The sequence below is a fragment of the Nanorana parkeri genome, unplaced genomic scaffold (assembly GCF_000935625.1).
Source record: "Nanorana parkeri isolate BGI_ZX_2015 unplaced genomic scaffold, ASM93562v1 scaffold94, whole genome shotgun sequence".
In the NCBI taxonomy this organism is placed as follows: Eukaryota; Metazoa; Chordata; class Amphibia; order Anura; family Dicroglossidae; genus Nanorana; species Nanorana parkeri.
Genome location: NW_017306362.1, coordinates 2,194,207 through 2,208,551, shown reverse-complemented (window position 1 = coordinate 2,208,551; position 14,345 = coordinate 2,194,207). Strand labels below are relative to the sequence as shown.

Genomic DNA, 14,345 nt, shown 5'->3' with positions numbered 1-14,345 from the left:
CACTGCAAAGGCCTTTGGATCTCTGCATCTGGGTACAAACCTATCCTGTTGTTGAATCTGGATGCTATAAAAGATTTAAATCTGAAGTTCCCCACCAATGACAGATCTGTTGAAACACCTCTGTATTTAGGGACCACTCTCCCTGGTAAAGCTGCTGCCAAGTGAGGAAGTCAGCCTGACAATTTTCCACCCCAGGAATTAGAACTGCTGACAGAATTGGTACATTCTCAGGGCTGCATAACTTCTTGTGCCCCTGATGATTTATGTACACAACAGCTGTAGCGTTGTCAGACTGCACCCTTGTTGGCTTGCCCTGAAGATGACTGAACCAGTGAGGAATAGCAAGACCCTCAACTCTAGGATGTTGTTAGGCAATGCTGATGTGAGCTACACGTTCCGTGAGCCGACAGATCCCCTAGAATAGCTCCCCAACCTGAAAGATTGGCATCTGTACTTAGGAGTGTCCACTGGACTGACTGAAAACACTTTCCTAGCATTACTGCTACATTTAAAGTGTCCTGTGAATGTTCACTATCAGATCCAGCTTGGACTGTGCTTTCAGGAGGAGATCATCCAGATAATGCACTGTGAATTCCCTGATAACGCAACAGAGCTAAAATTGGTGCCCATACTTTTGTGAACACCCGAGGGGCAGTAGAGAGACCAAAAGGGAGAGCTGCAAACTAAAAATGTTCGCCTTCTAGGGCAAAAAAATAGAAAGTGCTGATCGAAAGGAAAAATAGGGACATATAGATACGTATCTTTGAGGCCAGGAAATCTCCCTCTTGTAGGGAGGCAAGAAAAGAATGAATTGTTTCCACCTGGTATTTGGGTACTGACAAAAATGTGTTCAGGCTTTTTAGGTCTAGATTAGGATGAATCCCTCCATCTGGTTTTGGGATTGTGAATAGATTGGAAAAAAAATTCCTGGAATCTTTCCAAAATGGGAATGGGAGTGATGGCCCTCTGGAATGCTTCTACTTTTAAAGGAGACATTGGAAGAGTGGAAGAGTGGGGAGGAACCAGGCTAGGACTCACTGTTCTTTTTGGACTTCACTCCTTTCATCAGTGCCTGACTCCCCTGGAGGCTGAATGCCACCCACCTTTATTCAACCTACTTTCTGTGAGCACAGAAAGTGAAGGACATGCCCCCTAGGGGTGTGTCATCAAGCCATCTTTGGCGCAAAGAGAGGTGAGGATCTTCACCTGCCGGGATAAGGTATGTTGCCGGGTACCCTCCTCTCTCGTGCAGCTGTCGGGCTCTGACTTTTCAGTGGGGGAGACACCAAAATGACTAATGTCATTCTGATGGTGTCACCTGGTGCAGGTCGCAACCCCATAGTGACGTCACTGCCCTCTAGAAGAAAGACAGTGTCGGTAAGAATGCAGAGCTGAGTGAAGCACAAATAAGATACATTTTTGTTAATAGTTAAGGTACTTGAATGCATTTTTAACATTTAACTGAGTTTAGTGTCACTTTAATCCCAGTATAGGCTGCAGTAGAGGAGGGGAGACCATGTATTGTATAATGTGTAATATTTAAAAAGGACACTAGGTGGCGATATGCAGCCCGCAGCGTTCGCGTTTATGAAGTTTGTCCTGCGCGTCGCTCCATCTGATTGTTAAAAGGGGGGTGTGCTGGAGCGGTGACATTTCACATTTGCATTTTGCAGGAGATCGAGCTGTATTGACTTCTCCAGCAGCATGGCCGGCAAGAGAGTCCTGGTGATCCTCGCCAAAGGAGCAGAGGAGATGGAAACGGTCATACCCACTGATTTGATGAGGAGGGCTGGAGTGAGTATAACAGTGTCTGCACAAGTTATGATGATCACAGGTTGGCTCATTGCCAGAAGTACATATAAGATTATTGCAATTACATGCATGAGGGTGCAATTAGCAGAATGCATTGCCTACAGCTGTCCCCTGTTTGGATCTGGACCCTCACCCCTCTCCTCTTTACTTCAGCATAACCCCCCCTCCCCCATGGTTCTGCTATACAGATCTGTATACAAATATGTCCTCTTCAACTACCCAAAGCATTTATACTGCCCTGTATGAACCCTGTAGCAATGATTCACTTCCTTTTGATGTGCTAATGTTATGATAAAAGTGAGATCTGTAAAAACAAATACCTGTTGATCCTGCCAGAAACCCAGGACTGGCCTGTGCACTCTGCGGTGTTATCAGGAAGTGTGTTAAAGGCATATTTCACAACAAATGAATAAATGCACCAAAAATGAAAAATGTATTTCCTTGAAGCTTGCAAAGTATTGTGATCAGTGGATGGTAGGTGCAATGCTCTGGCTCCTGCAGACCCAGGTCCATATGGAGGCACGGACGATTGGTTATGGGGTTGCAGGAAGTTATGAATGGACTACAAGTGCAGTGATGTCACCACAGTTGTACTGTATTGGAATCTGAGTCCCTCTGCCGTGGTGGCAGACAGTACTTGTAGTTGCTTTTATTAAGTGAATGAATTGCAGGACTGTGTGGGCAGAGCCATGCACAGCTGCACCTAATTGAGAAAAGCCTGTGATGACAAGTACCCCATGATTCAAGTAAAAATGGTGGCGAGGGGGCTGCGGGATGGCACTGTTTCATGTTATACCCTAAATATGGGTGCAACATGGAATGGAAGGTGGAATTGGCCTAAGACTACACCTCAGGGGTGGGCAAACTCCGGCCCTACAGTTGTTGAGGAAATACAAATCCCATGAGGTGCTGTAAGATTTTTACAGCCAGAGGCGCCCCCATGCTGGTTGTCACCTGGTGGCAGGCCCTTATGCACACACATGATGTCATTATGTGCGTGCGTAATGATGGCACATGCACTTAACTGCTGGTGGCCATCTTGGTGATGGATGCCAGCAAAGAGAGGTGAGGATGTTCATCTGGCGGGATAAGGTATGCCGCCATGTCCTCTCCTCTCGTGTAACTGTCGGGCTCTCGGTCCATAACAGAGTATCTGACTTTTCAGAGGGGGGTGACACCAAAATGATTGGCAGTCATTTTGGTGTTGCCCCCCTCTGATGGCGTTACACAGTGCAGGCTCCCCGGAGTTCTTCTCTAACACTGCAGTACAAGTTTGGTGACGTCACCATAGAGACCTATGAGTCCCTCTACTGCAGTGACCGCTGGTGATCCTGTGAATGAATGGCATGGCTGCGGGGGCGGAGCCATGCACAGCTGCTCCAAGTGCAATAACATACAGAAGCCTGTGGGGTGGAGCACCCAGCAATTCAGGTGAGTTGGAGGGCGTGCTGAGGTTAGGGGGGGGGCTGCGGAATGGCACCATGCTCTGTTACATCCTAAATATGGATGGATGAAAGCAAACCGTTTTGAGGTTTGTGTTTTTTTTTTTTTTTTTTTTTGTTTTTAATGAGAAAAGAGCAGGTTCGTCTCTTTTTTTTTTTTTTTTGTGTGTTTAATGAGCAAAGCGCAGGTTCGCTCTATAGTGAACCTGTTCTAAATCTTGGCAAGTCAAAATTTGCATTACATGATGCAACATAAAAGTTGGTCACCCCTCAGCCAGAAAAAAAACACATCAGTAGATCCAGTAATGGAGGCAGCAGATGACTCCTGGCGCTGTGTATAGTGGGAATGATATTCCAAAGACAATAATTGTCACATTCCACAATTTTTTTTCTTTCTGATCCAGATCACTGTGGTAGTCGCCGGCCTGACAGGCAAAGAACCCGTTCAGTGCAGCAGAGACGTTGTTATCTGTCCGGACACCAGTCTAGAAGAGGCACGCAAGCAGGGTCCTTATGATGCTGTGGTCCTTCCTGGAGGAAATCTCGGAGCTCAGAATTTGTCGGAGTCTCCTGCAGTGAAGGAAGTGTTACAGGAACAGGATGCTAAAAAAGGTTAAGACAATGTATGGAGGGAGGTTCAGAGTAAAGGGGAAACAACATTGAACAGGTATTGTGTAGCCTTTCCTTCTATGACCTATCGCACTACACGGCAATAGTATAATCGTGTCATCTCTGAACCACCATCTCTGTCCACTTCAATGAATTGATTGTATCGATAGGAGTTTGATAGAATTCTCCTTTTTATGAATCCAGAACAATGCAGAACCAGTTCAATTCATCATAAGCAGATCTTCCCAGACTGCTCCAGTTATGCGGGCTGTGGGATGAGCTGATTTTCGTTTATTACAGCAGAAGACTGGAGCTGGAAAGGTCAGAATTTCTGGCACCTGACCACAGGCGCTCGGTCTAATTTGGGACACCTGCCTCCGCCACTTCTGTCCTCCAATGTTTAAAGAGCCACTATATAATAAGACTTCAGATTTATGAACTGGATTATATAAAATGGTTTGCTAGAAATATGTAAGTGTGTATTGCAGTGTGCAAAAGGTTCATTCAGAATTTTGTTGAAATGCTCACACCCCTTTTAGCACTGGTGGTGGAAGGGGGTGCGGTTTGGTGGGTGTGATGAAATGTTTTAAAGTAAGAATGCTTTTAGAAATAAGTGTTCATAGTTTTATCAATGAACAAAATGGAAAGTAAATGAAGAGAAATTCAATATTTTGTGTGACAACCCTTTGCCTTCAAAACGGCATCAATTCTTCTAGGTACATTTCCACACAGTTTATGAAGAAACTCGGCAGGTAGGTTGTTCCAAACATCCTGGAAAACTAACTACAGATCTTCTGTGGATGTCGGCTTCCTCAAATCCTTCTGTCTCTTCATATAATCCCAGACAGACTCCAGACGCCTTGTTCTTCTTTATGTTGAAGATAGTTCTTAATGACATTGGCTGTATGTTTGGGGTCGTTGTCATGCTGCAGAATAAATTTGGGGCCAATCACACGCCTCCCGGATGGTATGGCAAGAAGGGATAAGTATCTGCTTCTATTTCTCAGCATTGAGGACACCATTGATCCTGACCAAATCTCCCAACTCCATTGGCAGAAATACAGCCCCAGACCTGCAAGGAACCTCCACCATGCTTCACTGTTGCCTGCAGACACTCATGATTGTACCGCTCTACAGCCCTTCTGTGACCAAACTGCCTCCTGCTACAGCCAAATATTTCAGATTTTCACTCATCAGTGCAGAGCACCTGCTGCATTTTTCTGCACCCAACTTCCTATGTTTTCCTGCATAGTTGAGTCGCTTAGCCTTGTTTCCACGTCTGAGGTATGGCTTTTTGGCCGCAATTCTTCCATGAAGACCTCTTCTGGCCAGACGTCTCCTGACAGTAGATGGGTGTACCTGGGTCGCACTGCTTTCTGCCAGTTTGGTGCTGATGGCCCTGCTGGACATCTGATGTTGAAGAAAAATAAGCATGATGTGTCCTCCATCTACTGCATTGTTTCCTTGGCTGACCACTGCATCTACGGTCCTCAACGTTGCCAGTTTCTTTGTGCTTCTTCAAAAGAGCTTAAACGGCACATCTTGAAACCCCAGTCTGCTTTGATATCTTTGCCAGGGAGAGATCTTGCTGATGCAGTATAACTACCTTGTGTCTTGTTGCTGTGCTCTGTCTTGCCATGGTGCATTACCTGTGACCTGAAACTGTCTGCCGCAACCTCCCCTTAGTAGCAGAGTTTGGCTGTTCCTCACCCAGTTTTACCCTCCTACACAGCTGTTTCTGTTTCAGTTAATGACTGTATTTCAACCTACATATGAAATGGATGATCATTAGCACTTGCTTGGTATAATTGGTTAATCATACACCTGACTCTAATCCTGCAAAATCCCTGACTTGGTGCAAGTGTAAAGGTGCCCATACACTGTGCGATTGTCGCACGATAATTGCGGGAAATCCCGCGATCGTACGATAATCGCAAAGTGTATGGAAGACGTGCAACCGTTTTTACTGTACGGTCGCACATCTTTTTTTGTCTAAGGAGCATGCTAGAAAACCAGCCGAGAATCCTTACGATCATGCTAAAAACCAGCCGAAAATCGTACATCAATGCCGCACGCGCACACTGCCCGTTCAGCATTGCGGTCATTGGAAGCCCGCCCCTCGGGGGCGGGCTTGCGATGATCGAGAGCACGATCTGCCTGTCCAAGATGGGCAGATCGTCCGTTATTTTTTTTAAATTACTTTACAACCATCGCAAGACTAAGGTCTTGCGATGGTTGTAAAGTGTATGGCCACCTTAAGAATTGATGCTGGTTTGAAGCCAAAGGGTGAGCACACCAAATATTGATTTGCTTTTATATTTTTCTTCTGTTCACGCACTTTGCATTTTGTAAATTTATATAAATTATAGATAGATGGATATAGATCTCCCTCTAGATATACATACATACATACATACATACATACATACATACATACATACATACATACATACATACATACATACATACATACATACATACATACATACATACATACATACATACACTGTCCATTTGCCTTTGAGTGATTCTGCTGCTTTATTTTATATTCCAGGGTCCTTATGATGCTGTGGTCCTTCCTGGAGGAAATCTCGGAGCTCAGAATTTGTCGGAGGTACACGTCTTTTCATTTCTTTCCATTTCTAGAGGAGTAATCTCTTCTAAGGTAGTCTGAATGGTGACTTATTTCTGTTTCTTCCAGTCTCCTGCAGTGAAGGAAGTGTTACAGGAACAGGATGCTAAAAAAGGTCTGATTGCTGCTATTTGTGCAGGTATGGAAATGTCTTATCTTCCTTTTACAAGGTTTCCATAAGTGACACAGTCAGAGCCTGTCTCCTTTCCTGGCTGGAGGATGTCTAGCATCATCTAGCCCATTTTATTAATTGCATTTCAGTTCTTTCAAATATGGAGGCTCAGCATCATATTTGGGGGTTGCCTAGGGTGGCCTGCGTGCAAATTCAGTCTGTGCAGGAATGCTTACTCCTCCAACTGACATCCACCCATCCAGGCATTTTGATATTTGCCTAATTCTTCCCTAGAGCCAGCCCATTGCTTGCATTAGGGATGAGGGATCTTAAGAGTACTGATATGCTATGTACAGCATATGCCACAAGCCATGCTCTGCCTGCATTGCATGGAGACCCAGTGATGGCCCCACTGGCTGGGGACCCAGTGATGGCCCCACTGGCTGGGGACCCAGTGATGGCCCCACTGGCTGGGGACCCAATGAGGTGGGAGGTCCCACTGGCTGGGGACCCAGTGATGGCCCCACTGGCTGGGGACCCAATGAGGTGGGAGGGATGAACCAGGGAAGTCAAAATACATGCAGATAATAATCGGCTTTAATCCAACATCTCAGTCCACCTCCCCACCAGTTCCACTTGTGATTTACAGGTGACCTAAAACCGCTCTCCTTGCCAGTCTCCAAATAGTTTGTTGCCATTCCTCTGATGTCAAAAATAAAATACAGAAACAGTAGAGGGCAGAGTCGCTCTGCGCGTTATGACAGTAGTGCGGATTTCCATAAAACTTCAGCTGCCTATAAATCTGGATCTTCTGATCCTTGTGGAATGCTGTTGTCACTGATGGTGACCTCTGCCTAGGCTCTTGCCCATCCATTTATTCAATACAGAACCATTTGAATTGTCCAGCTTTATTCCATACTTACAGTAGAAGTTATATAAATTTGAAACTTTTTTTTTTGCTGCAAAATCTATTTTTGCTGTTTCTCTGGCAGCCTCTGTTTTCTTGGCATTAAATGGCCCCCTTTTCATACTGTCTATAGAACTTTCACTGCCCTCTGCCCTCACTGCTTGGGAAAAGACTCTTTTGGAGGGAGCGGTAGCTTTTAAACTGTCAGTCAGCCTTTGTCCTGTCTGTGATATATTCACTTACTTATCTCGTTAATATTCATATCGTGGGATTCTGCTGGCTTCCTCTGTCTCAGGGCTGCTCTGAAGGGTGCAGACGCCAGCCAGGCTCGTGGAACGGTTTATTGTGAATGATTAAAGAAATAAGAAATGGTGACAGCGGTATTCTGCTATTATAATGCTGCATTAGTAAGTAATTCCCAGCTTAATTCATTTATTTGAAGACGTTATTAACATCCACAAATTCCATTTACTTTAAGAACTCTGGGAAGATAAAAGGTACCCTTGCAGTGGGGCTACCCCTGTACTGCAAGGGTTAAGTGCTCTTCTTGTCTAGGGGGTTCAAAGCAGATTTATTTACCTGAATCACTGTCCCATGGTGGTCAGTGCTCACCTCTCACACTACACACCTGCTAAGACACTGACTTCAGTGGTCTTCAGATGTCCGGAGCAAAGGGGAGAAGAGTCTGTAAGGACCGCACTAGCAGCTGGCAGGACTGAGGATCGGGTAAGTCAAGCTTCTTTATTTGAGTCCCCTAGATTAAAGGGTAATTCCACTTTCCCAGGTGAATTTGGGGAAAATGGAATTACCCCATCCAATCTGGCCCCTCTCCTCCCTCCTGTACTTGCCTTTCGTGAATGCTTCTTCCGTTCTGCCTGTGTGTGTACTACCCATACCCTGTGCTACCATCTAGCGCAGCCCTGCTCTCTGGATTTAGAAAATCTGTGATGGATAAACTTGTGTTTTCATCCAGGACACCCCAGTGCATTGCCATGTTGCTGGCAGTATGGCGTTGTGGAACACTTTTCTGAGCCATGCAAGTCTGGTATCCTCAGGCCTTTACTTTGTAGTCCATTTGCTTTAGAAAGAATCTTGTGACCAGAAGCTGCAGTTCCACCCAGCAGGATAAGTGATAAGCTTGTAGAATTATCAGTGTTAAGATACATTTAGAAATGTTCTCCTGATTTTGCTCACTGCGGAGAGGATCAGACAGAGAATTGGAGTAGTTGGGAAAAGCAATGTGCTTCTTTCTAGCTTCGTATCGGCAAGCTCGGCACTGCAGCTGTGATAAACTGCAACAACCATCATGCATCTGCCTCTGGTAGTCATGCCTGTGGCTGTCAGTCTTGCAATGCATCATGGGACTTGTAGCTTCACTATAGCTAGATTGCTGACCCTGGTCTAGCTTCCTCTCGGGACAACTTGCACCTAACTCACCCATCTAACACTGTTATGGTAACATTTCATGCTTGGTTTACACTCCAATATGCCTGAAAGTCTTCTGAGTTGATATAACGCAGTCCCTATCCTTTCCCTTTGTAGTAAAGGGGGCCAAGTCTACTATAAAAGAGATTGTAGTAACGCCTTGTTGTTGTTCCAGGCCCCACTGCCCTTCTGGCCCATGGAATAGGATATGGAAAAAAAGTCACCACACATCCCCTGGCCAAGGACAAGATGATGACTGGAGGTAATCACTCATTTTAATTACCATTGATGTAATTTGTACAGGCTCCTGGGATCCTCTCGGTTGCCCCTCTGCAGGATGAGTTGCCCTAAGCTGGTTTTTGCAGAAGCTGTATGAGGGTACCTTTTTTGTTAAAGCAGTCACCCGTTCCTGGGCACAGTCTGTAGAGTTACATTCGTCAGCATGAGGCCCAGTGCCAATAAAACATGATTCTACGTTCTCTTTCAGGGCCCAGTCACACCATAAAAAGTCTGTTCGGCCTCTGGATCGCAGCCCGGCTTACTTTGTTTTGGGGCGGGAGGGGGTGTGGCGGGGCATTGAAGTAAATGCAGTGCGATTGCCAGCACCTGTATGTGTGGCACATTAGTGCCTGCGTTCCAGTCCAGTGCGATCTGCAGAAAGTGTCGCATTCAGCATTTTTGCAGATCGCACTGTTCCGGAACCCTGGCACTAATGTGCTGGCAATTGCACTGCGGGGGGCATGGCTGCGGTGCCATTGACTTCAATGCACCTCCAGGCCCCCTCCCACACCAAAACAAAGTGAGCGGTCCTGGTTGCGTTCCAGAGGCCGAATGCACTCTTTATGGTGTGACTGGACCCTCAGAGCTAGGAGTGCTACAAGTCTCGGACAGCTCAGGGTCTCTACTAACGAGTGGGAACCAGTCTTTGGGGATCCTGATCATGTGATCACCATATCTGCCATGGCTTGGTGATCACATGGCTTTGTTTGTAAAACAGCTGTCAGTGGCAGAAGTTTATTTATTATTATTATTATTATTGTAATGTTTTTCTTTGCTATATTTGGCCTGGCCGTTAATAATTTCTAGTCTTTAGTTCTGCAGAACCTGTTATGTCTATTAATATGCATTTGAATTAAATTGGAACAATAAAAATTACAATTAATTGTATAAATGTTTGTCTTCTTCCAGACCACTACAAATACTCCGAAAACCGAGTGGAACAGGACGGCCATATTCTCACCAGCCGCGGACCCGGCACCAGCTTTGAGTTCGGCCTGGCTATCGTAGAATGCTTAGCAGGGAAAGAGACAGCGGAGCAGGTCAAAGCTCCCCTAGTTCTCAAAGATTAAGACTGCCATTCAACCGTTGTCCACCTTTCACTTCTAGTTTAGATCGACAAACCAAAACTCTCTCAGTAATTAGACCTTTCAAAGCTGATGATGCTGTGAAACCATTCGTCCTCATGTATGAAAGAACTGTGCAATCACAGAATCTGTGGCAACCAAATTCTCCTTCATGAACTGGAAAAAAGAAAAGGAGAATCTGATTGCTGTGAGTTACATAGTTCTATTAAAGCCCAGCTCCAGCCAAATTTTTTTTTTTTTTTTTGGGTGACCCCACTGGGTAGGTTTTCTCACTTTCTACTCTTATCATACCAGTACAAGAAATGAGGGGATTTGGGGTCACTGGGACAGGAAGTCATGGGCAGCATTAAAAGGAGTTAATTTCTTTCGCACTCTTTTCCCTCTGTACCTGAGATTTCCTATCACTTCAAGGCCAGGCATGAAGGGGAAGTCTTAACAAACCGGGACATGCATGACAATAAAAATCCTTGCGCCCCCTAAACCTTCCCTGCTTTCCAGAACCAAAAACATTTAGTTTGGCTGGAGTTGAACTTTTAACACTTTCATACATCACAGCTTTCCTTCCTATAAGATCCATTTCCTCCTTTTGGATTATAGATGAATGACAAATGGAATTGCACTTACATGATGGCACTTAATATCTGTTGTGATGTTGTACCAGTTTCTTGCCAGAATTAAATAAGTTTTGAAAAGAAGTTTAATGTATTTTGTAATGATTCCTGCAGTAGTAACACATACAAGGAAGTCACTGATATTGTAGAGCGGAACCTGTGAACATAAATGTAACCTTACTTCGCTCTGTGCCCCTCTCTAAATTAAATTAACTTTGTTACTGGGGCCTTAATTGGTGTGTGTCTGTCCATACATGTGATACTGCTGACTTATTAGCCAATATAGTAATCCTTTACTTTAGGGGTAGGCAAGCGTCATCTGTGGTGAACTACAAATTTGCCTCTGGCTGTTAGTCTTGCAATGCCTCATGGGACTTGTAGTTGCACCACAACTGGTATGCTGGAGTTTGTCACTGCCTGCTATTGTATTCAGACAGCCATGACAGCCAAACAGTGACTGCATGTAATAGGATGCAGTTGCTGTTCAGCCAATAATTCTCCACCCTGATCAGCGGGCCGTTCTTGAAGCCAATTTAGCAGAAATCGACCCAAATTAGGGGTCTTCAGTCATTATTATGCTATAGTGGGCATTTTGGTGTCAGTCTATTTTTATAGTGCCAGTGGCTTTTTTTTATAGTGTCAAAGAGCATTGTGATATAAAGTGTCAGTCAGAATGATGGCATAAACTACTCCTGTGATATCAGTCAATACGATGATGGTACAGCAGCAACTGACGATGACGACCCCCTGCACACAATGCATTGGCAATTGGATCATTCTACAACTCTGAAGGGTGCTCTACAGACCTGCAGCTTCTCCTAATATCTTTGTCTGCTTTTTTGCATGCATACCTTTTTTTTTTTTTGGTTGGTTAATTTCGAGGTGCCAGCCTTGGCTTATGAACTGCCTAAACCTATACTTTACCTGGATCTAAAGCTTTGAGTCCCACATCAAAAGCTCCAAATACAACATCTGATGGAGAGCTGCCACCCACTTATATCCAATGCAAAATTGCATGAGGTAAATGGTAAGTGTTCTGCAACAAGATTGTGCCAGTAAATGGTTTTTCCACTTTAACAGGGTGACCATGCTGTTTGTTTTGCAGTGGAAGCGCACAGCAGCGCTTTGGATGGACTTGTAGCTTTGAATGGACAAACAAATTAAAGCTTAATGCCTACCCATCGTTCTACTTAAAGGACTTTTAATTATCAGTTTAAAAAAAAAAAAAAAAGTTATTCTACACTAAAACAGGACCTAAGCAAAATTGAGGCATGGGCTATAAGATGACAAATGCGATTTAATGTTATGCACATGGGAGTACAAAAAACCTGTATTCAAACTACTACTTGGGGGTGCTACATTAGGGAAGTCAGACATAGAAAAAGACCTGGGGGTCCTCAGATCACAGATTTGGCAATAGAAAGCAATGCCAAGCAGCAGCCAGTAAAGCTAACAAGATACTGGCGTGTATTAAAAGAGGAATTGTAGCAAGGGATCAAAGATTAGTACTTCCACTTTATAAATCATTGGTTCGGCACCCATCTTGAGCATGTGGTACAGTTCTGGTCACCAACTCTCAGGAGGGACGTCCTGGAACCGGAGAGAGTTCAGAGAAGGACTACAAAATTATTTAAAGTGTTTGAAGGCCGAGTTATGAAGACCGCATTCAAAATCTAAACGTGTTCAACTTGGAAAAGAGGCGATTAAGAGGGGACCTTTTTGCAGTCTTCAAAATCATCAATGGGGACCCCAATATTAGGAACAAACTGTTTAATTCTAAAACTATATTGAGATCTCGGGGACACAACAAGAGGTTAGAAGAGAGGGGTTCAATCATAGAATTTGCAAGTGATATTTCACTGTGAGTGGTGAAGGTTTGGAATTCCCTCCCACAGGTGGTATGTGCGGATAACATTGATAAATTCAAAAAACGACTGGACTAGTTTCTTCTCTCGCAGAATCCTACAGGGATATAGGAAGTTGTAAAGCTAGAAAAATACACACACTCGCATACATAGGTTGGACTGGATGGACCTTGGTCTTTATTCAACCTTACAAACTATGTATTCAACTGTTCAATGCATGTGAGTTATTGCACCATTTGCTTTGTGGAAGTAGCTCCATAAAGGAAAAACAAATGCACAATACAATGTTGCAGCAGGTAATGGAAGCCATCGTTCATGCCAGCAAGGTTATTGCTGGCCACTAGGTGGAGGCATTGCTCTGTAATTCCACTAAATCCATCAGTTGCTGTCATTGGTCCGGCTTTTGACCATGTTGGTTCATCAGTAGCTGGTATTTACAGCAGAACTCCGGGAATGATCTTTTATGGAAACTTACATTGGTCCAGTTTGGTTCAATGTAACTGTCCAGATCTGATCTCTGGAGGGCTCCTGGGGGTAATGAAAATCTCTGTAGTAATCCACCCTACATACATAGCTCCAGTGGCTTTCCTTCTGCACACTGAGGACAGTGTGTGTGTGTGTGTGTGTGTGTGTGTGTGTGTGTGTGTGTGTATATATAATATATATAATTAATTACACACACAATCTATATCTCACACACAAGTGAATATTCTTTAGGTTGGTTGTTTTGCTTGTTTGTTTTTTCTTCCTTTACAATTGTAATAACAGTGAATGTTAAAAATTCATTCAAGTATCTTATTTGTGTATCACTCGGCTGTAGACCCTCAAATCATCTCTGAATCCATGCTGACACTGTCCTTCCTTCTGGAGGGTGGCTACTTTTGTTCCCCATGGTCCCTGTGTGTGTTTTGTAAAGTAGTCACCGCTCCATGCTCGATCCTGTGATGGACTACAATCTCAATACAAATTAAACTAAATATGATATTGTAGTTCATCACAGGAGTGAGCTTGGAGTATTCTACAACTTGGACTACTTTACAACACACACAGGGACCATGGGGAACAAAAGTTGCCACCCTCCAGAAGGAAGGACACTGTCGGTACCAATTCAGAGATGATTTGAGGGTCTACAGCTGCGTGATACACAAATACGATACATTATTGTTAATAGTTTAAGGTACTTGCATGCATTTTTATAAATTAACTCCAGAGTTTAGTGTCACTTTAATAAAGATCACACAATCTGGCCGCCTTCTCAGCAGTGCAGATTTTCTCAGTATAGAAGGATGTCTCTGTGGCGCGTTTGTATAATGTAATATATTAAACATCAGTAAAGCGGAAATGTCCATAAGGAAGATACATTATAAGCCTGAGATTCTTGGAAGTGTTATATTTGTCATACAGATAAACATCGATGTGGTTTTTGTGTTATGGAAAGTGTCAGTCTACTCTAGCATAACAGGTTTTCATGTGGACCTGCTGCTGAACATAATTTGATTTTTATCCGAGCAGACAGCAGCATATAACTGAATGTGTTAATCTGTGTGTACAATGATGGTATATATC

The 14,345-nt window shown here is 44.0% G+C and overlaps 1 protein-coding gene across 2 annotated transcripts; it reads left to right on the top strand.

Moving 5' to 3' along the window:
* The first annotated feature begins 1,611 nt into the window (after positions 1-1,611).
* On the top strand, positions 1,612-10,317 carry PARK7 (Parkinsonism associated deglycase). 2 transcript variants are annotated; one of them, XM_018552671.1, is made up of 6 exons: positions 1,612-1,794; positions 3,659-3,761; positions 6,419-6,477; positions 6,565-6,634; positions 9,115-9,201; positions 10,128-10,317. In XM_018552671.1, the coding sequence occupies exons 1-6, from the start codon at positions 1,705-1,707 to the stop codon at positions 10,286-10,288; spliced, it is 570 nt and encodes a 189-aa protein (XP_018408173.1). In that variant the 5' UTR covers positions 1,612-1,704; the 3' UTR covers positions 10,289-10,317. The 2 variants fall into 2 exon arrangements, with proteins under 2 accessions (XP_018408173.1, XP_018408175.1); XM_018552673.1 differs by lacking the exon at positions 6,419-6,477 and having other exon boundaries at positions 3,659-3,866; positions 6,611-6,634.
* Positions 10,318-14,345: the final 4,028 nt, after the last annotated feature.

Coding starts and splice junctions, on each gene's coding strand:
- PARK7 (XM_018552671.1), top strand. CDS start 1,705: ATGGCCGGCAAGAGAGTCCTGGTGATCCTCGCCAAAGGAGCAGAGGAG. Junction 1,795..3,658: donor ATTTGATGAGGAGGGCTGGA/GTGAGTATAACA, acceptor TTTCTGATCCAG/ATCACTGTGGTAGTCGCCGG. Junction 9,202..10,127: donor GGACAAGATGATGACTGGAG/GTAATCACTCAT, acceptor GTCTTCTTCCAG/ACCACTACAAATACTCCGAA.